The sequence below is a fragment of the Callospermophilus lateralis genome, chromosome 8 (genome assembly GCF_048772815.1).
Source record: "Callospermophilus lateralis isolate mCalLat2 chromosome 8, mCalLat2.hap1, whole genome shotgun sequence".
Classification (NCBI taxonomy): domain Eukaryota; kingdom Metazoa; phylum Chordata; class Mammalia; order Rodentia; family Sciuridae; genus Callospermophilus; species Callospermophilus lateralis.
In genome coordinates, this window is record NC_135312.1 from 4,161,945 (window position 1) to 4,186,156 (window position 24,212).

A 24,212-nucleotide genomic window follows, 5' to 3' on the forward strand; every position below is an offset into this window, starting at 1 on the left:
TGGCTGCCTGGCCGCCCGTCTGTGCCGTCGTGTGCAGCTCACTGCAGCACTGAGTGCTGGCACCTTTGGCCACTGCTGGGTTCACTCTGCGAAGAAAAGGCCAGAGGGGAAACATGTTTCTTGATTAAAACAACAAAAAAAATTTGATGCCTACCTTTGAGAACATACAAGTTCATTTATAACTAGCATTTAGATGCCAGGAATGGTAAACCTTGGCTTTTCTGTGGAGATGGGAAGGGAGCATGTGAACTTGAACATTCTTACCACCTTATTTTGCCAGGTGAATTTGACAAAGTAAATCCTTTTTTCCTGTTTTGTCATCTCAGTTGTTTAAATCTATTCAGTTAGTTACTAATAACCTCAAGGTATGTTCCTATTAAGATGGACCTTCTCAGTGGGGACTGCATGCTTGGTATACTTAAAATGTTTGTTTAATTTTAAAATTCTATTTAAGAGGATTAAAAGCCTAATGTTTATTTTCCTACTTCTGGTAATGATGTGTCCTTTAGTGGTGACCCCTGAGCCCAAGGCAAGTGTGACTTAACTCTCCCCTTTATCTACCCCAGCTTGGGAGTTGGCTGCTTGGTGTGCAGGTGCCACCACCTGGGAAGGGAGCAGCCCTCCAGGCTCAGACCCAGTGACCAGGAGAAGGCACACCACAGCAGGGGTTGGGACAAAGCCCTCCAGAGCTGCAGCCACACATGGTGACTCCAGCACAGGGGTCTCTGTGCCTCATATAATGTCCAGATCTTTGGATGAAGGTTGAGTGACTGGGTTATCTGTTACAAAAGGGAACAGTGACCTCTTGACCTTTTTTAGGTGAAAGGGCAATATTGGTAAATCCATTTCCTGTGTTTAAAAAAAAATGGGGCATAGTTATATATTTTGCCAGTAATTATGAAAAACAAAAGCAATGATCTCCATTTTTCCTATTTGCAAGCATTTTCCTCCTTTCCTTGAAGTTGCTTTGTGTTATTTGGTCAAATACATACCCTGGAACTGAAGGCAGCCCAACATTGGAGAGAACCCAGGCCTGGGTCCAGCCCAGCCTGTTTTTATGCTGTGAAGCTGTGTGCAGGTACACTCCTGCAAAGCAAAGCCTGAATGAGACATCATGTTCAGACTGTTCTCTGAGTGTATGTGTGTGTGTGCGCACGCACACGCACTCCTCTTACTGTTCAACTACAGTTGGAGTCGCTAAAAAGCACTAAGTTCATGACTCAAGACATATAGTCAGCTCTCTGTGTCTGTGGGTGTTACACCCATGAACTTGACTAACTGCAGAACAAAACTATTGAAACCAATCGTACTGAACACACTTGTCCTCATTTCCTGCACAATACAATCTGTACATGATATCTAACTGTATTGGACATTATAAGTCACTTAGAGATGATGCAAGTTGAGAGTGTACAGATTATATGCAAATACTATTATTTTAAGGGACTTGAGGTCCTCAAATTTTGGAATCCTGAATGGAGTGGGGGGTAAGGCATCCAGGAACCAACCCAAGGGATGACTGCAGCTCCGATATAGCCAACTTGTCTTCAATAGTATATTTCAGTTATCCACAATCACCACCAATGGGAAGACATCTTTTAATGACAAATTCATGCTGGAAGTGATATGGTCAGCTCCACTCTGGTACCTAGTACCGATGGATGTTGCTTGCTTGCTGCGTGGGCTGAGCTGTATGGTGCAGACCGCAGGTGTGGGAAAGTCAGCCCACTTAGGCTGACTTAGGGATGGCGGGGGCTGGCTTGATAACCAGTGTGCCACTCAAACATGTCAGGCACACCGTGCCCCTGGGCTCAGTGTTGGCTCACTGCTGCATTTAAGGCTCTGCAAGGATGCAGGCACAGAGGCTTGAGAAACGGTAAGAAGCAAGCAAAGGCACTGTTCTGTTCTCAACTTGTTTAATATGTAAAAGAATAATAAAAATGATAGCCAGAGTTGTAGTTTTTAATACATTCTTGGAATGTTGACCTCCCAGAGAGCATTATTTCAAATACCTGAAAAATTACCTATCTATCTTTTTGGATTTTGTAAAGACAGTTTGTGTAAAATTTGAAAAGATTTAGTTCACAGGATTATGGTAGCTAATTTATTGTGAGAATTGAATATAAACATATCAGGCTCCAAACTAATGCAGAGGTAAGAACTAATATAACAGAAAGCTGGAGCAGATGGGATAAGAGGCAACCAATCCTAAAATTACTTTCCTGTTGTAACAACATATTAATACTTTGACATAAATTAATTATACATTCATTATGGTGTCTTAAAAAACAGTCAAGCCTAAATAAATTCTTCATACCATCAAAAAGATATATATATACACACACACACACACACACACACACACACACATATATATATATATACACTACAAAACTGCTTAAGCACAAAGGTTTTCACTGGACAACTCTTGGCCTGGGCCACACATTTTCAGGATCCTCTGCTTCTCAAGCTTAATGTAGGCCTATCATTTTATATATAAAAAAAAGACTAGACTCAACCTCACCAAACTAGTATTCGGGTGGTGTAGAAAATCAACAAATGAGACACCAGGACAGCTAAAGCCAGTGTCTGTCAAAACAGAGCTCCCTCCCAGTCACCTAGAGGGTTTGAAAGACTGCTTGCTAGTCTTTACCATGGAATTTCCAATTCAAGAGGACCAGGTGGGGTCCAGATTCTGCATTTGTAAACAGGTACCCAAGATCTGCACTCTGAGAACCACTGGCTGTGACGATATAAGAACTCAGCACCATCCTTGTCACTGTCCCTGGCGCATCACGCAGCCAGCACTCTGGAGCAGTGTCACTGCTCAGCATCTGCTGAGAAGCCCTGGTCTAGCGAGCGGGTACTCCTCTGCCAGCCCGCAACACACTTTGCAACTAAACAGTGTACTTGAATGTTTTGTTTAATGCTGAAAAACTCACCCTAAGGGACAGAGGATGTAAAAAGAAAGGAAAAGGCACATAATCAAGTCGTCCTTGGAAATGAGGAGGGTTTTTTTTTTTTTCCTTTGAATAACTTCACTTTAATGTACTTCAAGCTCAAATATTCTGGGAGGTAAACAGGCTCTTGTACCTATGGGGGCACAGGGGCAGGATGAGTTCAGGGAGAATGGGGTCTATGGTCATCCAGGGACTCTAAAGCAGGGTCTGGGCATGAGAACCCTGAGCAGCCGGAAGACAAGCGACTTCCTCAAGTTTAAAAGGAAGGTACCGTGTATGTCCTTGAAGAAGGCCCCAGAAACAAGCTTTTCGGTTGGGCTGGGAAGGAGCCATTTTTGAGTCAGATGCAAGAGGGCGAGCAGGAAGCAGCACAGTAGCCCCAAGACACAGCCAGGAACCGCCACGCTTGCCAGGGCCTGTGTGGGCTGGAACTATGGCTCTGCCCAGCCAACGGGAGCAGGCCTGGCCATGCACTAAATAATTCACCTAGCTGGGCTAGCATGGTCATTGTTTTCTGTGAGAAGGGGACTTGTAACTGAGAAGAATCCTGAGGAAGCTAATGCCAGAACTCAGAACCCTGAGCACTTGGCCTGGAACTCTTTAAAATGGGGTCTTCCAAGTCAAATGCACTACAGGTAGTCACAGCAGCAAGGGACACCCCCGGAAGCCAGGCAGTTCCCACTAGTCCTGTGACCCTCCCACTCCAGGGTTCCCATCCTTGGGACAAGACTAGGATGCACCCAGGGGGTATCCCCAAGTGGGCAGCAGGCTGGGCTCAGACTAAAAAGAGGCAGGATTTGGGAGCTGCAAACTCACACTTGGCCGCTGCTGACAGCTAAGTGGAAGCTCACATGATCAACTGTGTAAACAAGGCTTCTTCCTCAAGTGTGTAAGGAAACCTCCTGGTGCTCTCTGGCCTCATCTTCTTCATCTGTTACACAGGGGCAGGTTTGCGTCCCATGGGCCCCTCTATAAAGTGCCTCGTGCCCCGGGCCATGTGGGGTGTTGTGGGGGGGGCATCAGTGGGCTCAGAAAAGGGGCGCCTATAGCAGCCCTGCCTGAGAAGAGCTTGTGTCTCCAGGGAAAGCTGATGGGTGGCTGTCGGCCCAGCAGGAAAATCGTCACTCCCTGCACCCACAGCTTTGCACCCAAAGGGAAGGTGGCTCAGGAAAGACAAGGAAATCATCCAATCTCTTAACAGTCTCCAAACGGAACACGCAAAGGCAAATCATCATCTTCAAGGGTTACTTTTAGGACCAAGTTAAAATAGAAACATATTTGTCTCCCCCATGATCCAATATAAGATTGTTACTATTGCTTCTTTCAGAGGACCATGAAAAGATTTTTACATCTTAAAAAAAGGAACTCAATTTGTTTAAAAAGAGCAACAGGGGAAAAGGCGGTTCCTCTCCCCTCCCCCCATGCCATTTGGCTCACAAGCTACTTGAGTATCGCTCCAGCCTTGGAAGTGTCTGGGGACGCTCCAGGACACCCTTGTTCAGGAGGCATCCCTGGATATCCACCCGCTTTCTGTGAGGAAGTTTAAAATCCTTTTCTTTAGGACTTTGTCCAGGTAACTGGGAAGGCGACTTTTGGAGGGGATTCCCTGCCGCTTCTGGAGGTGGTCTTTGATTATAATGGTCTTCACCGTCACATAGCGCGCTGGACTCAAGTTCAAAGAGCTGCAGAGCACCTTCTCACGGTCTGACAAGAGCTCAAACCCAGGAAGGTTCTCGATGGCTGCAAACTCGCCATCTCTGCCCTCCTCCTTGCCCCTTTTGGAGCCAGCCATGTTCTTGTTCTCTTTCCTTCGCTCCCGCTTGTGCCTGGCGGCTTCGTACTCAGCCGACTCTTCCATCTTGGTGATTCCGTTTCGCCTGTACCGCTGCAGCTCTCTGATCTTGGCTCGCAGCATCTTCTCCTTGTGCATATTTTCAAATAAGTCGTCAAACTCCTTACATGACATGAACTGGTACAGCGGCCGCAGCTTCAGCCGCAGCTCCTTCTCCTCCTTGGTGATCTTCCGCTTCAGCGCCTTCTCCTTCTCCCTCTTGTCCTTCCCCAGGAAGGCAGGCACCAGGTTGTAGTCGCGGGCAATGTTCTTCCGGCGCTGCCGCTCCTTGAGCTTCCGCACATACATGTCCACGTGGGCACGCTTGAGCTCGATCTCCACGTCGTCGTCGTCGTAGTTCACGGACAGCCCACTGATGAGTGTCTCGGCGTCCTGGTCGTACTCGATCTCATAGTCGTCCCGCAGTGGCATGTACCCTAGCTGCTGCTGCTCGGCCACTGAGATGTCCAACGGGGGCAACGGGGTGGTGAGGCTGGGCGAGAGGGGGCCTCCGCTGGGGCAGGTATGATCTGTCACCCGGTTGGGGATGCTGTCGGGGATGCAGGCCTTCCCCAGGTTCCCGTGGATGTACATGCTCACATAGTGCTCCATCACTTCCTGGGGAGTCCGGGAAGCACCCACGTGAGCAGCCATGTCTTCCTACAACAACAAAGGCCAGAGGTTACTGCAAAGCCAGCCTGTCACACTATTTTCACCCAAGTCCTGTCAACATGTTCACAAAGGCTCACCTGGAATACTTCCCACCCACTCGAAGACAGTTAGTCCCGCGTTCTCTCCAGGTCCACATTAGAAGGAACCTGGACTGATTTTGTACTGAGAGTGAAGACCAGAGAGGTATAAATCTGCCCAAGGTCACAGGAGTTTCTGATGGCATGGTGGAGACCAGAACCCTCCATCTAAGAGCCACGCTCTGGTCCCCTGGTTTCTTAAGTGGGACTGGCCCATCTGTACCAGCTGTCCCACTCTCCTGCAAACCCTACACCCTTGGAGATCAAGTATCCCAGACACAGGTGGGCAGGAAATGAATGTCTGAACCCCTCACAGAGACCGGAAAACAGACGACGCACCCATGGAGACAAGGCCAGACCATGACTCAGGCCCAATTGTAGGACACTCTGTTCTCCTATGTACCTAGCCACCCAAGAAAGGAAGGGCCAGACACTGCCATTAGAACTTGCCCAGCCTTGAGCTCTGAAAGAGCTAGCTTGTCCCTTTCCTCAGAGTGACAGCTGGTGCAGGGTTTGCAGGAGAGTGGGACAGCTAGTACAGGTGGGCCAGTCCCACTTTAGAAACCAGGGGATCAGAGTGTGGCTCTTAGATGGAGGGTTCTGGTCTCCACCATGCCACCACAAAATCTCCTGTGACCTTGGGCAGATTTATACCCGCTGGCCTTTGGAGGGAGAGGGCCTTGGTTCACAACAGCTTCCCTGCCCAAGAAGCCAATAGGTACTACCGCAGGCCAGGAGTGCACACCCCTGCAGCAGGGAGCCACAGCGCCAGGGTGATTAATGGGAGGAAACCGTAGAACTCCTTCAATCTTTTCCTTCTGCCAAGAGGCCTCTTCCTTAACGTCAACCACTAAAGCCACTTCAGAAAGTAACTGCCCAAAATACACACTCAGTCACCCAGCCACCGGCTCTTGTCGCCACTGCCCAGCCCTGCCTTAGTGCCATGGCAGCCCGCAGCTGCCCAGGAGTGGACAATCTGCTCTGTACCCCACCTTGGCCACACAGCTCCATCAGCACTCCACCACGGGTGGCCTGTCTCCACCCCTGAAGGCTCTGCCGGAACTGAGGAACCAGCCAGTGCATTCAAGCTGGCAATGCTTATAAGCTGGCCTGGGCCTCTCCATACCAGGCTTCTCTGGGACAAGCCCTAGAGCACAGGTCTGGGCCACTTCCCAGGAGACCTGCAAGGGTCATGAGCTTGCCTCAGCAAAGCAGGCAGGAATGAGGAAGGCAGTCCTGAGACCCACTGTGAGGTCTCCTCAGAAGCATACAGAAAACAGGATTGCAGCAACAGATAGATGGTGGTCTTAGAATGAATTATGTGATTCCTTCTTTTTAAAAACATCATTAGTGGCATCAAATATGTTCATTTTGTTTCAGGAAGCATTTAGGACAAGACAAAACACCAAACTATGACTATCTGCTACTGGAGTATTTACCATTCTGGGTGGCCCAGGCTGCTGGAGGCCCCACTCAAGTGTGGAGGCTGCAGACTCCACAGTGGCACAGGAACCCACGGTCAATGCCACCAAGATGAGGGCTTTTTCTTTTCCTACGGCCCTGAGACCAGAAGCCCCCAGGGCCTACACTGGCCTCTAGGACAGACAGAACTACTGGTCATGTCTAACTAATAAAAGAGTCCGTGCCCCTGCTCTTGGAAGGAAAGGACCATGTTGGATGGAGAGCCCTGGTAGACCTCCTTACCAGGGCATCTGGAGGGCAAAACTGCTAAGTCTCACCCCCTGTTAGGCGACAGCAGCAGAGCTGGCCTAGGCCTGTGTGACTTCTCTGGCAGTAGGCACTAGCCCCGTTTTGTCTGAGGATGGGAGGAGGTCCAGACACATCCAGTGTTATCCAAGACCTCTGAGAGATGGGTGCTGAGAGGGCTTCCCAGGCCAGTGAGGCTGGGGGTCCCAGTTTTCTCAGAGACTCAGAGGTACCCAGTCTCTTAACCAAGGTTGCATGGCAAGAAACTCAGAAGTAGCCAGCAAGACCACTTGTAGAGTTTTGGTTAAAAAAAAAAAAAAAAAAAAAAAAATCCTTACTTGGCAGATTTTAAAGTTAGCAGTTCTATGTCAGCCTCCCAAACACTTTTCAACCTGGCAGTCCATGAAACCTGGGAAGCACAGACCCAAGGAGCCAACCAGATGTCCTGGTGGGACCTGTCCGAGGTCTAGCCTGTTTTCCTCACAGCTCTGCAAGACGCAGCAGAAACCACAGGCCCACCACTGCTCACCCACTAGAGATGCTCCCTCTCCATGTGAACAGGCTCTGGGCCAGGCTCCCGGCTTCCAGGCCTGGTTCCATCCCTCCCTAGCTCTGTGACTGGACAAATTATAGGGTGTCTGTGCCTTTGACCCTCCACTGAACTCTGGAAATAATAGCAGACCCTCTCCCAGGGTGGTGGGGGAGCTGGAGGCCCGTGTGCACAGGGCCGTGCAGCCTGTGCTCCTGTCAGCTACTGCTGCCATCCAGGAGCTGTCGGCTTTACTCCTAAGACTTGTGTTCGTCTCTCAAGACCCAGGTCCTCTTGTCCAGGAAGCCTTCAGTGGCTCCTGGAGCTGGCACACATCCTGGCCTCATGGCTCCCAGTCTCCCACCCCCCGCTGCGGCAGGGTCTGTGACCCTCCTTGTCCTACGTGTTTCCCCAGACAAGATGAAGACAGAGAGCATGGCGACAGATACCATCTGCCAAGTCCTCACACAGCCCTAGGGGAATCAGTGCCACTATGGCCCATGTTTTACAGATCAGGAAATTCAGCCTTCTGGTGAGCTGCCATCCGGGCACAAGGCTGGTTATTGCTGAGCCACATCCATCCCCAGAGGCCTGGCCACGTGTGCCTGGCACCCCACACCCTCATAGCACAGTGCACACCCTGCCTCAGACAATCCCTGCTGCTATAACAACAAATGGCAAGGCTGGGTCCCAGGCTGCTACACTTCCTCCCAGACCATGACCCAGGCAGAGCCTGGCCTCCCGAGGGGCATGCTGGACACAGGCTGCACACACCCAGTGCCCTGGCTCAGCCTTGAGTGCTCTTCTATCCACTGCTCCTCCACAGGTCTCAAGGCCCTGCGGTCCTCTCTTCACCTGGCTCCTGGACTATAAGGGACAAGGCTGGGGCGGGCCATGGTGCAGGGCTTCCCTTCCCAGATGGCCCGGGGCCACACTTTGCAGAGGTAGGTAGGCATGCACTGTCTCCAAGGAGAGGCCCGGCTCCTGCTTCAGTCTCTCTTCAAATGGAGAAGAGCATAGGAAGACTCATAGGAAGGGCCAGAAGCCATCAGCGGCTGCCCTTCTGGGGAGCAGGGTCTAGGGGCTACACCAGGGGAGGGCAGCCTGAGAACAGGGCCACCCGCAGGGCCAGGCAGAAGCGGAAGACAGGAACCAGACACCACTGCTGGGTAGTCTTTCCCCTTTGGTGCTAGGACTGGGTCCAGGCCCTTGCACACGTTAGGCAAGTGCTGCTGTACTGAGTGGAAACCCAGCTCCAGCTGCTGAGTGTCCTGAGGACGGGAGGATCTGCTACCGCAGGGGAAGAACAGGGTGCAGAGCACACGGTAGCAGGCAGGGCACCCTGGAGGCGCTCCACGCCGTCCCACACCATTCACTTCTCACCCCTACATCAGTGCTTTGGCACTCATGCTGCCTGTGCCTCCTGGTGGTCACCCTCCGGCCACTCTGCAGGATACACAGGAGACCTGGGAGGCTGAGGCTCCCACCCTCTTAGGAGCTCCGTGCACTGCCTTGTTTGCCCGCTGACCAAATGTGCACTTGGGCATGGTCCCCAGGCTGGACAAAGCTTCTCTCATCCTCTCAGTCCTGCCGTCACCTCCCACAGATAAGCCACTCCTATGCCACCAATTTCAGTTCTCCCCTAGACACTGGCCTGCAAGGACACCCAGCTAGCAACCCCCAGGACCTTCCCACAGGCAGCAGCAGGATAATATGGCCAGAAAAAGGCAGGTGGGGACATCAACAGTCCCCCAGCCTGTCAGGAAGAGGAACCGCCCTGCATACAGCTTTGCCTCTGTCCAGGTCAGACAAGCCCTTGGAATCGCGGACTCAAACTGGCTTCGCAGCCCATCCTTCCAGGGTGTCAGATGGGGTCCCTAAGACCATTTTCCCTGGCCACCACTCCTGGGCTGTGTGGATGGGAAGCCTCAGTTCTGGATCGCCGTCCTCCTCTCCACACTCAAAGGACTCACCAACAGACAGGACTGCCATTAGGGCCTGGTGATGAAAGCCTAGGGTCAGATGAGGCCACCTGTGACAGAGCTGAGACAAGCGGCATGGCCCTGCAGGAAAGAGCAGGTCAGCTCCTCAGAAACCAAGCCTAGACTCCGCCCCGGCAGTTCTGCCTCTAGGTAGTGACCCGGAGCACTGGAAACTGAACAGAGATTCACACACACCAGGCACCCCCAGGGCTGAGCAGCCTGCGGTCAACCAAAGGTAAACAGAGTGAGGTGTAGCCCACAGTGAAACATCACTGGCCAGCACATGCTACGATACAAATTAAACTCAGCAGGCACATTGGTGGCCATGCCTGTGATCCCAGCCATGGGAGGCCGAGGCAGGAGAACACAAGGTCGAGGCCAGCCTGGGCAACCTCATAAGACCCTGTCTCAAGAAATATAAAGGGCCAGGGGTGTGGTTCCAGGGTAGGGTGGTTGCCTAGCACGTACAAGGGCCTAGGTTCCATCCTCAGCAGCAGAGGAAGAGAAGGGAGAAGGAGAAGACATCCTGTTAGGTAGGGCACATCAGCCACAGAAGGACAAGCACTGCCCGCTTCAAAAGGCCCTGGGGTGGCTGGCTTCAGAGACAGCACAGTGACTGCCATGGGCTGAGGATGGAGGGTGAGGAGCGGAGCTTGTTGGGAGGATGCTGCAGTCCTACAGGTAGGTGTAGTGATGGCTGCATAGCAACGAAAATGTGTGCAGTGCCACTGCACTGCACACCTAAGATGGTTAAAGTGGCTGGGTACTGATGGGCAGCTATCATCCCAGCGACTCAGGATGCTAAGGCAGGAGGACCATAAATTAGAGGACAGCCTCGGCAACTTAGCTAGATCCTGTCTCAAAATAAAAAGGGCTGGGTGTGTAGCTCAGTGGCAGAACACTCCTGGGTTTGGTCTCCAGTACTGCCAAAAAAAAAGAGAAAAAGGTTAAGATGATAAATTTCATATTCTAAGCCAGGTGTGGTGGCACATGGCTGTAATCCCAGAGCTCGGGAGGCTGAGGCAGAAGGATCGTGAGTTCAAAGCCAACCTCTGCAACAGCGAGGTGCTAATAAGCAACTCAGTGAGACCCTGTCTTAAAGTACAAAATAGGACTGGGTATGTGGCTTAGTGGTTGAATGTCCCTAAATTCAAGCCCTAGTACCAATAATCATCATCATAATAATAATTATTAACAGTTTTTTTTTATTTTGGGGGTATCAGGGATTGAACCCCAAAGGCACATAACCACTGAGCCACAGCCTCGGTCCTTTTTATTTTGAGATAGAGTCTCACTAAGTTGTTCAGGCCTTACTAAGTTGCTGAAGCTGGCTTTGGCCTTGCAATCCTCCTGCCTCAGTCTCCCAAGTCGCTGGATTACAGGCATGTGCTACCCACCCTAACAGTTTCTTTTAAGAGAAACATCTTCCTGTTCCACCTTGGTGGTTTTTGCTTTTTTCCCTTTTCCTATACTGGAGGCCAGGGGCACTCCACCACTGCACTACATCCCCAGCCCTTTTTAATTTTTGTTATGAGACAGGATCTCACTAAGTTGCTGAGGCTGGCCTCAAACTTGAGAGTCTCCTGCCTCAGTCTCCTCAGATCACTGGAATTACATGCGTGTTCCACCATGCCTGGCTCAGTGGCTGTTAAGGAAGGGTTGCTGACCAGCCTGGGAAGTTGCAGGAAATATCGCTGACTCACATGTGTGGCACGAGATGTGTTCAGCTAGGCCTCCTGGATGATCCGATGCCCATTGAAGTGTGCTTGGCCCTATTAAATTAAGCCCCTTTCCCCACCCAAGATCTTCCCTCCAGCCTTTCCTTAAAGCAAGTCCTACAAACCCACTATCAGGACACTTATGGGCTGGAGATCACCTGCTCCGAAAGCAGCCTTCTGCCCAGAGAGAAGTGGAAGGGCCCAGCTCTCAGCTCCCAAATTCAGCTTCACGGGCTTGGGACCTGCTGCCTCAGAGCTTGTGAGATCCTTTTTATAAATACTGTAGATTCCATCTGAGCCTTGGAGAGGCCAGGTCAGCGTCCAGGCTGGGCCCTGGGCTTGGTGACCTCTGGCTGTGCTGTCAGGGAACCACAGAGCAGGGAGAAGACCTGAACCCAAACTCCAGCTCTGCCCCATCCTTCAGCACCCACAATAGTTACCTCGTTTGTAAAAGGGAGAATCTGGCCTCAGGGTGGGGGCAAGGGGAGCTCGTGTCAACACATGGACTCACACCTGTACCTCGGGAGCAGAAAGCAGCTACAAAATCCCAGCCCAAACCCTAACTGCACACAAGCTCACCTGCCTTCCTCGCCCACCCCATGGGGACAGAGTCTCCATCTCCAGTCCTCCCTTTCCCCAAATACATCGGACTCCTAAAACGCGGAACAGTTCCTTCCACTCACTACCTTTCCATCTGGCCAGCTCAGGACAAGAACTGAGGCTCACCACACAGCCCCTGAAAGCTCGCAGGCTGTCACTCTTAGCAATGTCTCTGGAGGGGCTGACACAGTAGCACTGAGCAAGCACCAGTTGGCAGATGAGTGAGTGTACGACACCATGACCCACTATAGGGCAGTGCCCAGCAGGAAAGGCAAACGTGACGGACTCAGGACATCCTGCCTGCCTCCAAGGACAAACCTGAGTGTACCATGCAGGCCATCAGGCCCTTCCCAGTTGCTCATCTCATTGATCCAAACCCTGCAGAGCCAGCCTGAGCCCCATTTCCCAAGGCCCCTGAATGTAGTCCACAGAGGTGGGACCTCCTCCATTAGCCTCCTCAGCAACGCTCAGGGACTTGGGATAACCAACAAAGCCGTGGCTCTTCCAGTGAAGTCTCCAACTGTCCTGGACTGTGTTCCAGAGGTGTCCCTGTGCTCCAACTCTGAACCTGTGGAACCCACCAGCTACCTGGAGACCCTCAGTGCCCAGTGAACCTGACCCACGGGGTCACTGTCTGTTGGCCAGTTCTTCCCCACTGTTGCCAAGGTCTCATCCCACATTACCCACCCCCACTGTCCAACACATGGGTACACCTGTACCAGACGTGACCATGACTATCCACAAACCCTCCTGGGTCAATGGCTGACATTCCTCAGATACACCTCGTTCCCCTCAGCCGCCCCCTTCCCCTGCCTCAGCTGCCAGACTTCAGCAACACCCCAACCCTGCCTTCTTGGCTCACCCCACCTAGAGCTCCACACTGAAAACTCAGCCCGGGGCCATCTCCCCACCTGCCATCTGAAACCAGAGCTACACGGGCCTCATCTTTTCTTCACTCTCCCTGATGCCCACAATGCCTCTTTCCACATCCAGCCCCAGCCCCTGGACCTGCTCCTGCCCTCACCCAATCACCTCCCCGGCTCTAATCTCTCCCTGAAGCAGGCCCCAGTCTGGCTGCAAGACAGCCCTTCCAGCCTGTCCACACCTCCAGCCCTATCAATAGCTCTGGGCCTCCGACCCACATTACTTAATGCTCTTACACCATGGGAAGGCCCTGGCTGCAGTCAGCAGGCCTGAGCTCAAACCTGGCCCTGTTGCACGCAAAGCTGTGGACTCCTGGACAAGCAGCTCAGTCTCACAGTTGCTGTTCTTCAACTGTAAATTAGGAATAAGAACTGTTCAGATCACATGAGCTACGTACAGGAAGAACCTGTACAGAACTGGCATGGCCTGCTGTCCCGAGTGGAGCATAGGACTTTTGGGCACGGATCAGCATAAACACTTGAAAGAGAACCACACGTGCAAACTGTGAAAGAGCCTAAGGTGAAGAAAAATGAAGCCTACTGAGGGAAACAACCAGCCCAAGATGCCACAGCTGGAGAAATAATGGCGCTTCCTACTCAATGTTGGAACTAGTGCTGTCCTGGGCAGCACCTGTGGCCTGTTAGCAAGGCAGCACTTCAGGCCTGCCGGAGCCCAGCAGGTGGCAAGGCCAAGCCTACACTAAGAGCAGCAAGTCCCAAGGCCCTTTCTCCTGGGCTAATAAGAATGCAGTCTACTCCAGCCAAAATCTGCATTCTAACAAGCTTCCCAGTGCATTAGTTTGAAAAGGACTGTTAGAAAAGAAGCCTCCCTACTTCCAGCCCAGCCTCTTCCCAGACACCATGAATGTTTTAGTTTCGGGGTGCTATTTCATTTCCCATAGTGCTGCAGAGAAGGCCCCAGCTGTCCTGAGCATCCCAAACCTGTGGCTGTTGAGAAGATTTCAAGAGCTGCATACAGAGTGCTCCACTCGGAGCAGGGCACTCTGCAGCGCTCAGTGCCCCCAGGTATACTGTGGCAATAAGTGCTAGAAGAATGATGGCCAGGATGGGTCTCTCTGAGGCACTCATTTAAGCAGAGCTCAGTCTCGAGCCATCACTGGAGGTAGCATACTCCGTGCAGAAAAAAGGAAAAAGAATCAGGGTAACCAGTGGGGCTCCAGCGGTCCAGAGACACTGGATGGCCTAGTGGACAGTGAGGTAAATCCCAGTAGACCTGGAAGCCACCAGGGCCCATGAGACGTGACTTGTGCTTAAGATATCACTGATTGTGTGTGTGAGATGAGGTGAGAACTAAGCAGGGAGACAAGCAGAGGGGTGAAGGTCAGCCTGCACTAGGGTCCCAAGTGGGGTTAGGTTCTGCACATATTTTGAAAAGGGGGCTGCTGATGAACTAGGCATGGAAGAAGGCATGGAAGAAGGCATTCGCGACGGGTGTCAGCTGCAACCTGAGTGATGAGCATGGCGCTGAGTCCAGGTCACTGTGTAGGTCAGCAGGGAACCAGAAGGCAGAAGCCTAGAGCAAATGAACACACTACCATAAGCTCCCTGAAGGCAAGGTTGAGGGCTTCTCCCCTTCAGGATCTTTCTCCAGTGTCTGCTCTGCACAAAGCAGATGCTGAATGTGCAACCACAAACAGAACGTCAGGACAAAGTGAGGCAGAGGTGTCTGGAGGGTGATGATCAGGTAGTAATTTGCAACTTCTTTCCTAATGAATTATAAGAACAGATTCCAGGGCTGCAGAATGGTCTTGAGGAAAACAAGAGGAGATGAAAGCAGCAGGTGGGAGGCAGAAGAGCAGCACTGTGGGGGAAGAGCCATTAAGGGTCCAGTGTCACTTCCCTACTTCTCAGAAAGCCTGAAGGTGGCTGCATCCTTGGTGGTTTTGGTGACAATGCAGCCAGAGATTTTTATTCTTCTTTTCTGGTAAGGATAAGCAGTGGGCAGAGAGCTCCTCTGAAACCTAAAGAAACGCTCCGCTCTCCCCAAGAGAGCCTGGGGCACGACGGACGGTGTACGTGAGTCCAGCCCAGCTCTCACCTTCTCTCTCAGACGCATCTTTACGGAAACCTTCTGACAGAGCAGGGCAGACCTTGGGGCCCGTGCCTGCCATTGCAGGCGCCTTTGTTCATCATTACTGGACATTCATCGCACAGTGTCCTGGGTGTCGCGGGGCCGCAGCGCCTGGGCATGGCCGACCCTCAGGGCGCCCGCGGACACCCCCAGCGCGCACACAGGACGGGACAGGCACCGGAGACAGCAGGCCCGCGCGGTTCCCAGGGCGCCCTGGCCGCCCGGCCCCAGAGGCCGGCCCCGCGCACACCTGCCGGGCGCCCAGGTCCCGCCCGCCCGCCGGCCTCCGCTCACCCAGTTGCCGAAGCCGAACTGCTCGATGGCGTCCAGCAGCAGCTGCTCCTCGCGGCTGGTCCAGCCGCCCTCGGCCTCGGGTCCCCAGAGCGTGAAGCGCCCGCCGTCCACCAGCTGGTAGCCGTGGTAGCGGCGGTGGTGGCCGATCTCGGCGCCGGCCGAGAAGCACTCGGGGCACAGCTCGATGTCCTGGCACTCGGTGCAGCGGAAGCGCAGCGGGCTCACCTCGGCCAGGCAGTACACGCAGTACTTCTTACCCAGCTCCGCCATCTTCCCCCGCTCGCCCGCCCGGCCCGCCGCGCCCCCCGCCGTCAGCGCGCAGCCGCCCGCCGCGCCCGCCGCCGCGCCCGCGCCTCCTGCTGCCGCCACGGCCGCCCCCGCCCAGGCGCCGCCCGAGCCGGCCAGCCGGGCCGCGTCCCGCCGCAGCACGCAGGCGCCCTCGGGCCCGGGCCGGCCGCCGCCGCCGTCGCCCCGCCGCATCGCGCAGGCGCCCGCGCGCCCCCGCCCGGCCGCCAGCCCGCCGCGCTGCGCTTGCGCACCCTCGCGCCCGCCACCACCCCCACGACGCCCCGCCCTCGGTCGGGCAGTGGGCGGTGCGCGGACCGGAAGCGGCCAGGGCGCGCCACGCCCTCCGAGGCACCGCCCGGCGCCCAAGTCCAATCAGCCCCTCTCGCGGCCTCCTATTGGCCGACTCTGGCCGGAGGTGGGGTGGAGGGGCAAGATGCCAAATAGTGTTTGGCCAATCGCCGGGCTCAGCGGGTGCGCCCGGTTGCCCCGGGAAACCTAACAGCTTCAGCCCGGGTCCGCGGCCTGGAAGCAGTGGTCGGAGATGGAAGGGGATTCCGAGCGCGCTGGGGACTCTCTGGACCAAAGCGGAGATGGGGAAAGCCTCGTCTCTGGGACCAAGGCCACCTCTGACCTCCAGAGCCCCGCCGAAACCTCGGAGCCTGAGCCGGAGGCAGAGGAGGCAGCGGAGGCAGCGGAGGCGGCTGGGTTGGTAGAGATCGAGGAGGGAGGCGCCACCGAGGACGAGCCGACCGAGGCGCCAGAAGGGCGGACGGCTACCGAGGCCGCGGATGAGGACGGGCTAGGAGAGACGGGGAAGCAGCCAGAGCCTGAACCTAAGCCCGAGCCCGAGCCCGAGCCCGAACCCGAACCCGAGCCCGAAGAGGCGGCGGCCCAGCCGCAATCCGAAACCAGGCCCGAAGAACCGGAGGAGGCTACAGAGAAGGAGGAAAAAGTAGAGAAGGAGGAGGAAGAGAAAGACGAGGAGGAGGACGACGACGAGGAGGAGGAGGAGGACGAGGACAAAGAGGAGAGAGCGGTGGCAAAGAAGAAGACGACGACTAAGAAGAAAGCCCTGTCTAGGGACTCTGTGCAGTTATCCACTACCCGCGAGGATGCTGCTCCAGCCCCAGCGACTGAAAGAGAGGAACCTAAGCAAGAGGAGGAAGAGGAAGAGGAAGAGGAGGAGGAGGAGGAGGAGGAGGAGGAGGAGGAGGAGAGTAAGGTAGAGAGTGCTGAAAGAAAGGAGAAAAGCAAGGAAAGGCAGAAATCTTCCCTACTGGGCTCAGTGGACTACCACGACCAAGAGTGGTCGGAGGAGGTGCAGAAACTGGAGGAGCAGCAGCTTCGCAATGAGCTCTTGGAGCAGTACAACACCCTGGTGGTAGAGCGGAACCGCTATCAACGCTACAATGTGTACCTGCAGCACAAGATCTGTGAGGTGCTGCGCAAGAAGAAGGGCGTGGAAGCAGTGGAGGCGCCAGATAAGGGTCCAGAGCCCGAGGCCCCCGAGAAAGAGCAGGCATATTTGCACTACCTGGCCATGCTGGAGGACATGAAGAAGCAAGAGGCCGATGACCTGGAATGGTATCACCAGGAGCTGGCCCAGCTGAAGCAGCAGTGCCAGGAGAAGGTGGCCAGGGTAGAGAAGGAGTGGCACCGATTCCAGGCACTCAAGAAGCAGGTGGTGATGCAGGCCATGGGCAGCTGCCGCATGCGGGGTGGGCGCCAGGCTGCACTGCGGGAGGTGGAGCAGATCCAGGCCTTGGAGGATAAAAAGGAGAAGGAGATGAGTGCTGTGCGGCTGGAGAATGTGCAGCTGAAGCAAAGCCTGTCGCATTTTGAAACCAGAATGAAGGCCCAGGAGGACTTGACTGAAGGTCTGCTCCTCATTGATTTTGAACAGCTTAAGATTGAGAACCAGACCTTCAATGAGAAAGTGGAGGAACGAAATGAGGAACTTTTAAAACTGCGCAACAAGGTGACCAACAATGTGCAGATAATAACCCATGTGAAGGAAAAGCTGCACTTCATGGATATGGAGAATGCATGCAGAAAGGCACAGCTTTTGGAAATTGAGGCTCAGGTGGCTCTAGGAAGGGACATCCTGACCAAGACCAAGCAAGCCCGAGACAGCCTGAGGGGTGACAACATCAAGCTGAACCAGAAGTGCGGCCTTCTGGGCAAGGAATCACTGCTTCAGGACTTGGAAGAAAAGATGGACAAGACTGAACTACTCAACCAGCGCCTAGAATCCCTTAAGCGCCATCACGCTGGGCTTACTTTATCCTGCAAAGGTATGAGGCAGAAGATCAGGGAAGCCAAAGCCTTCCTCCCCCCCTGATATGGTGGACGAATAGAGACAGCAGAACATTGTCTCATCCACTTTTACTTTCCCTTGTTGCTATCCTTAAGAGGCCTATGATCTCTGGTTTAGGAAACCATGATGTTTTTCTCATTTTTCAGCTTCAAAACTAGTGCTGACTACAAAATTGGGTTAGCAATTTTACATGGGATGAAGCAATAGACCCAGAGAAACAAAAATGGAGTTATTTAATGTATCGTGACTTCTCAGGAAAAACTAAAAATTAGAGTTGAGCAATTCCATAATTTCAGTAACTTAGTACTAAAGAGCACTGTTCCTCTTCTAGGTGTAAGTAGGTGAAGTTCAACAAGTGGGCAGAGTACCGAAAAATCTGTGCTTAAGCAAATTATTAAATTCTCTTTGGATTTATTAAATTCTCTTTGGATTTATTAAGCTGTGTAGTCCTGAATTACTGTCTCAATTAGAAACTCACAAAATCCCCTTGATCTTGCTTTGTCAGTAGCCAGTACTAGCTTCTGGCATGTAAATATCCATCCATCTATCTATCTGTCCATCCATCCATCCCTCTCTCTCCAGGAAACAGGACCAACAGGAAAGGAAGCCAATGCTTGGTTGTCTTTACTTTTTCAGTGGAAGGAAGCTCAGTCTTCTCACCATTTATGTTTCTGTCTTGATGACGGTTTTCCGTTAGAATCAAACATTTTCTTGGATCCTCTGAAAAAACTGCATTGATCTGTTTAAAAAAATCAAAGTGGCATGTTTTTTCCCATGGGAAACAAAACAGTGACCATTGGTTTTACTAGGTGCAAGACTGTGAATGGTGGCTGCTGCCATCACATACAACAGCCTTCTGCACCCAGCTGAGTACTCTCTGATGGCAACAGGGTGCTCGCTTATTCCTAAACTTCATAGGTCACAGGAAGACCATCCGTCTTTGGTGCTGGGTGCCTCTGAAGACTGGTAGAAACCCCACTCAGGGCAGGTGGCTCAGTGGCTGAGAATGTTGCCATTGCTTTGTCTTTTGATGACATTTCGTTTTCTAAAGTATATTCCCTGTGAGGTAGAGGAAAATTAAAACTCCTAACTTCCATGGCTTGAGTACACTATTTTCTCTGATGTCACACACATGTACTGAGGCAGACAGTAAAAAGCTTAGATTTCCACTGCCGTCCTCCCCTTACTGTGATGGGTCTTCCTTCTCCCCTTGTCCATCAAGGCCAAGTGGAGCAGTAAGTCCCTGCCAACAGAACTCTCTTCTTCGTGGCTCCAGCTAGAAGTAGTGCAGGCCCACTGGGTTCTTCTGCTGCTGGGGAAGCCTCCTGGTGAAGGGTCAACAGTGCTGCATGTCTTGACCAAGCAGTGGCTTTCATGATAATGCTGTCCTTTGTCTCTCTGGTGTACTGTAGAGAGAGCAGGTATTCTCAGCTGATTTTGAACCAACAGCATTGCCCAGCCGAATCCTGCAGCTTGGAACCCCATGACAAATGGATCCCAGCCCAGCTGCAGAAAGCTTTAAGCTGCAAATGACCAAGTAAGGACTGCAAAGTAAGTCACCAATGTCCTCAGGTTACAGTCCCCGTGCTGGACAGATACACCCCCTCCTGTGGTTCCAATCAGATTACAGGGCCATGCTTCACCAGGAAAGAGCAACACTCCACAGACTATTTCTTAGGGTAACTTCTGAAGGAAGAAGTCCACAGACGACCCCCAGCATGGTATCACAGCGCTGTCTGTGGCCCATCCAGCATGCAGTCCCTGCTCAGAGAGTGCCTCCTTAGGCTTCTACCCCCCACTGAGATCTAGGTCCCTGGAGGCCAGCAGGTTGTTTGGCATTATGCTAATGTATTACCCATCTCCTTCACATTCTGAAAATAAGCCTTATTTGAATGTTATGCCTCAGAAACTGCTAAGTCCTGTGTTGGATTCAGAAATAAATTACAGGAAGACCATCTTCTCAAAAGTAAAACCAAGGAGGGAATATGGCAGGGGCAGTTTTGTAGTCAAAGCAAGAAACACTGCAGGTAGACTGTGGACAGTCCCAATGCAGATGATCCACAGGACAGGACTGTCACACGGAGGTTATCTTTATGAGTGTTAAAAGCAAAGGCTTGGGCTGGGGCTGGGGCTCAGCAGCAGATTATTTGCCATTATGTGTGAAGCCCGGGGTTCGATCCACAGCACCACGAGCAAAGGCCTTCTTATCAGAGTGCAGGGCCTGAAAAATACATTGTGAGCAAGATGCTACATGAAACTAAACCTTTTTTTTTCTTTTTTTTGTTGAAACTAAACCTTTTTAATAGGTATAAATCCCAAGTGTCCCCTTCAATTTTATAGGACAGTTTTGTAAATCAGTTGCCCACCTAAGCAGAGGCCAGGGCCCCTGAGAAGGAAACATTTACCTTTGCTAAGTGGAAGTTCATTTATGGTGACTTCCTGCACTTGAGATTTTTACATTATGTAACCGTAAGAGATTGTCTGTAGCCCTAGTTCTGTCTCGGCCCTGGTGTGGGAGCTTGCCCATAAGATAAGGGCAGTTCTGGTACCTTGACTTGGTGCTTTTCACTTTTAAGCTTCCAGTTAGCACCACTGTGATGAGTCCCACGCAAGAACAGAAGGGACCACAGGGCTCTTGGGAACTGTGCAGCACTTTCTCTACTACTACTCAAAGGTCCTCTAGTTTCTACTTACATATTGGTTTTAACAAGATCACACTCCCCAAAGGCTGCCATGGGTGAGCACAGGGCTATCTAGAAAGATCCAGCCTGGGGCGAAGACTCTGGCATCAGGCCAGCCTGGGACAATGAACTCATCTGTAAAATTTATAGAAAAAAATAGAATAGGAAAACAGTATCCCTTATCCGATGATAAAATTAGAGGAATTTTAATTCTTTCCTGTATTCCCAAATTCTACACAATTAACATGAAATTAAATTGGGAGATAATTTCAGTTTTTTTAAAATTCATAAGTTCAAAAGCGTAAGATACTAAATACTGTTAAGGGAATGAGTATAGCAACCCACCCGATGTTTCTGGGGTTTTTATGGTAGAGTTAGTTTAGCCTCTTGTTTTTGTTTTATCTTCACAAGCCAGTGGATAGGAGCCGGGTCCTCTTCCAAACCTTCAGTTGTGGAAAAAGAAAATGAGGACTAGGTCACAGAGCTCCTAATGGCAATGGGTGGGTATAAGATTCAACCCCAAGGTCCGTTCTTAACATCTACCCAAACTGCACCTCAAGTTCAGCTTTATTTTTGGCTGGAGCCTTTCTACCAGGAGCCACACAGCAGGGGAAAGAGATGAAGGAACACCGCTTAAGATGAACTGAGGCTCTGGGGTCCAGAGCCAGGCTTCCAAGTCCACGGGTAGCTCATTTTGTTGTAATGTCGGAGCAGAGGACAGTTCTCCTCACTCTGCACAGAATGTCCCACAAGGTGTGTGCACCCTGGGGAAGGGGCTTCAGTGTGAACCTGCCCAGGAAGGGAATCAGCCATCCCAGAGCAGGCTGGCTGCAGGGAGTGGTGCTCAGAGGAGCCTTGGAGCAGGACAGGCACTAGATGGCGCCCTGAGCTTCTCAGAGATATCTGGGCACTTCTCAGCCAAGTTCCAGGCAAGAGCCTGAATATTATCAGCAAATGTCTGAGCACATATTTGGCACCATACAATGCGGGTCTCACGATTTCCCTGAAAACCAAAGTCCCTCCACATCTTAACATAGTCCCGTCTGAGGGGACTGGTCTTGTCTCTGAGGTATCCCTCTGCTGGCCAGCCCCCTCCCTTCCCACCAGGAGACCAGCAGCTTCTCCCAAAGTACAGCGGGGGTGTACCTGCCCCCACACTGTGTGGGTGCCATGCCTGTGTGTTGGCCCTTCTGTGCCTTGATGGCAGGCTCCACACTTTTGGAATGGTGTCTGAACTGTCAGCCCCACTCCCCAGGTGTACAGTGCCCAGGAACAAGTATCTGGTGTTTTAGCATTCATAATCCACAGCTCCCTCCATCAGCCTCCAGCTGCCCTGCAGGCCGTGCACAGATGATGCAAGTGTCCCCACCAGGCCTTAAAGAGCCAGGCTCCTGAAGGTTCCAGAGCGAACGAGATCTCTCCAGAGGGTGCCTGAGACCTGCTCTGCCACCACCCAGCTATAGCAGCCTGAGAAAACCACGTTTCTGTGTCACATGTGTGGAAGGGGACAATGATCTTCCACAAAGCTGCTGTGGAAATTAAATGAAATTAAATTTAATTTCTACAGTGCTTGGCCCAGTGCCCGGTGTGGCCAGAGCAGCCAGATAGCTCTCAGCAAAAGTGGCTGCTGTCCACTACCCTGCAGCTAGCCAGCCTGCCTTAAAGCCTACAGGGACAGGGGCGCAGAGAGAAGCCACTGGCTCAATGGAAGGTGGCTCTGTGTCTGAGCACCCTTCTGAGTGCCTGTGGGTGCACTCATTCCGCTGGGGTCTAAGTACCTCCTGGCCCTCCAGCCCTCTCCACCATCTCGAGAACAGCTTTACTGACCCTGCCCCACAGAGAAGGCCCTGCCACCACCCTACTGGGTCACAGCACCTGACTCACAGGCTTCTGAGGAATTGCAAGGAGCCCTTAGCCCAGGGGCTGGCACACAGTGAGTGCCTGCTGCACACTGGGGTGAGTAGTGACATGCGCAGGGGCGGTGAAGGTCACAGCAGGATGGCTTGAAGAGAGGCGGCAGCACAGAGGGGCCCCTCCGGCACAGCAGAGAGGGGCCCTCGGCTGCATCCTCTTTTTGATGAACAAGCCTAGATGTGGATTTCAAAGCAGCAGATGCTCAAATTTCTGCCATGCTTCAAGGAAGAACCTCAATTTTAAACCAAACTACAGAGAATATCAGTAACAATTTTACATGACTTTTATTTAATAAAACCACATATTTACAATTCAAAAAGTCCTAGTTTGATACACTTTACTAGATAAAGTCAGAGGTTAACTGTTCAAGCCATTAAAACATGATCTGCAGCAATGTTATCAGGAGTTCCTATCAGCAGCTCTTTAAAACTCAGAAGCCGAGCAGTTACAAAGTACCTCTGAAGTGAACATTGTTCCCAAATGAGATCTCAATGACTCTGGAGGTGGCTCTTGGGTCTAAAGGGCAAGCTGCTGCTGACCCCAAGCCCTGGGGTACAGAAAGTCCCTGGCCCTTGAGGTGGACAGTGCAAACTTCCAAGAGAGCAACACAGCAGTGTTTCCAGGTCACCTAAGCAGCAGCCTCAGAGAAGCAGGATGCTGTGCTTGCTAACAGCACTCTGCCCAGAGGGACCACAGGACCCTGGACAGGACTTGGAACTCTGCAACCTCTTAGGGGACACCTGGAACTCATATGATCCCTTAACAGGCCCCCCAAACCCTCGTCTGGACTGAAGATGTGGCAAACACCCCAGACTGGCAGGGAGCCTGGTCTGAACCTTCATGCACACTGCAGACTGACGTCGGGCCATTTGACAAGCAATGGCGAGGGTGGGGCTGGAACCTGCTCCTCACCTCTCTACGATCTAAGGAGCATCGTTATGTACAGTAAGAAAATATATACATCTTCAAAGAACAGAACACCCTCATCACGCACGCAACTGCGCACATCTGCAAGGAAGACAGTGCACAGGCCACTGGCCTAACTACATTCAATACCTCCATGTCAGGAATGGCTGGGTCTGGAGGCCACCAGGACCACAGGTGAAGATGGCACCTCGTCCATGAGGTCAGGCAAGGCGGCCTTCCAAGGCTGAGGTGTTGTGGGACCCATCATGCTCTAGAACCTCCCTCGAGAATTCACAGGAGAATGCAAGGGGAGGGGAGGTTCCAAGAAGAGGGACACATGGAGTAGGACAGAGGGTGTGTACATGACCCTGGCCTGCTAACCTGCTGCGGCACCTGAAATATGGCCAGCAGGCAGGGCAGATGCAGAAAGTTCATCAGGACAGGCCACCTCCAAGCTGGTTGCACTCCCAGTCCAAGCCTCCTTGCTGCATGTGGTACAGCACTAGGGCCTCCCTCAACGAGGAGCTGTCCCCTGGGGTGGGAGAAATGGCTAAGAAAGGTGAGTGCAGACCACACCAGCACTTCCAGACTCTGGCTGTGTCCTTGAGCCTGGCCTGTCTGCACCCCCAAAGGCCAATATGCTAATAATGGGTTACCAGGTGGGAACTTGTTTCCATCTCTCGTTGGACTAGTCCATGCAAAAACTGCTCATTTCTGTGAA

The 24,212-nt window shown here is 52.4% G+C and overlaps 3 protein-coding genes across 3 annotated transcripts in view; 1 reads left to right on the plus strand and 2 right to left on the minus strand.

Moving 5' to 3' along the window:
- Positions 1-2,090: 2,090 nt before the first annotated feature.
- On the minus strand, positions 2,091-15,655 carry Tada2b (transcriptional adaptor 2B). Its single transcript, XM_076864949.2, has 2 exons — positions 15,386-15,655; positions 2,091-5,451 (listed from the first exon to the last, which is right to left on the minus strand). Exons 1-2 carry the CDS (start codon positions 15,653-15,655, stop codon positions 4,459-4,461), a joined length of 1,263 nt encoding a protein of 420 aa, XP_076721064.2. The 3' UTR covers positions 2,091-4,458.
- The window catches only part of Tbc1d14 (TBC1 domain family member 14), a 119,088-nt gene continuing 100,248 nt past the window's right edge, over positions 5,373-24,212 (minus strand). Inside the window, exon 15 of the mRNA XM_076864944.2 lies at positions 5,373-5,447. The gene's annotated coding sequence lies outside the window, so the exon portion shown is untranslated. The remainder of the gene's footprint in view (positions 5,448-24,212) is intronic.
- On the plus strand, positions 16,215-18,428 carry Cfap184 (cilia and flagella associated protein 184). The gene has a single exon (XM_076864760.2). It carries the CDS (start codon positions 16,215-16,217, stop codon positions 18,012-18,014), a length of 1,800 nt encoding a protein of 599 aa, XP_076720875.2. The 3' UTR covers positions 18,015-18,428.

Bases quoted from the DNA above. Each gene is read 5' to 3' on its own strand.
- Tada2b (XM_076864949.2), bottom strand. From the start codon at position 15,655: ATGGCGGAGCTGGGTAAGAAGTACTGCGTGTACTGCCTGGCCGAGGTG. The intron at 5,452-15,385 runs GTGAGCGGAGGC...TTGTTGTTGTAG, and splicing joins AGTTCGGCTTCGGCAACTGG to GAAGACATGGCTGCTCACGT.
- Cfap184 (XM_076864760.2), top strand. From the start codon at position 16,215: ATGGAAGGGGATTCCGAGCGCGCTGGGGACTCTCTGGACCAAAGCGGA.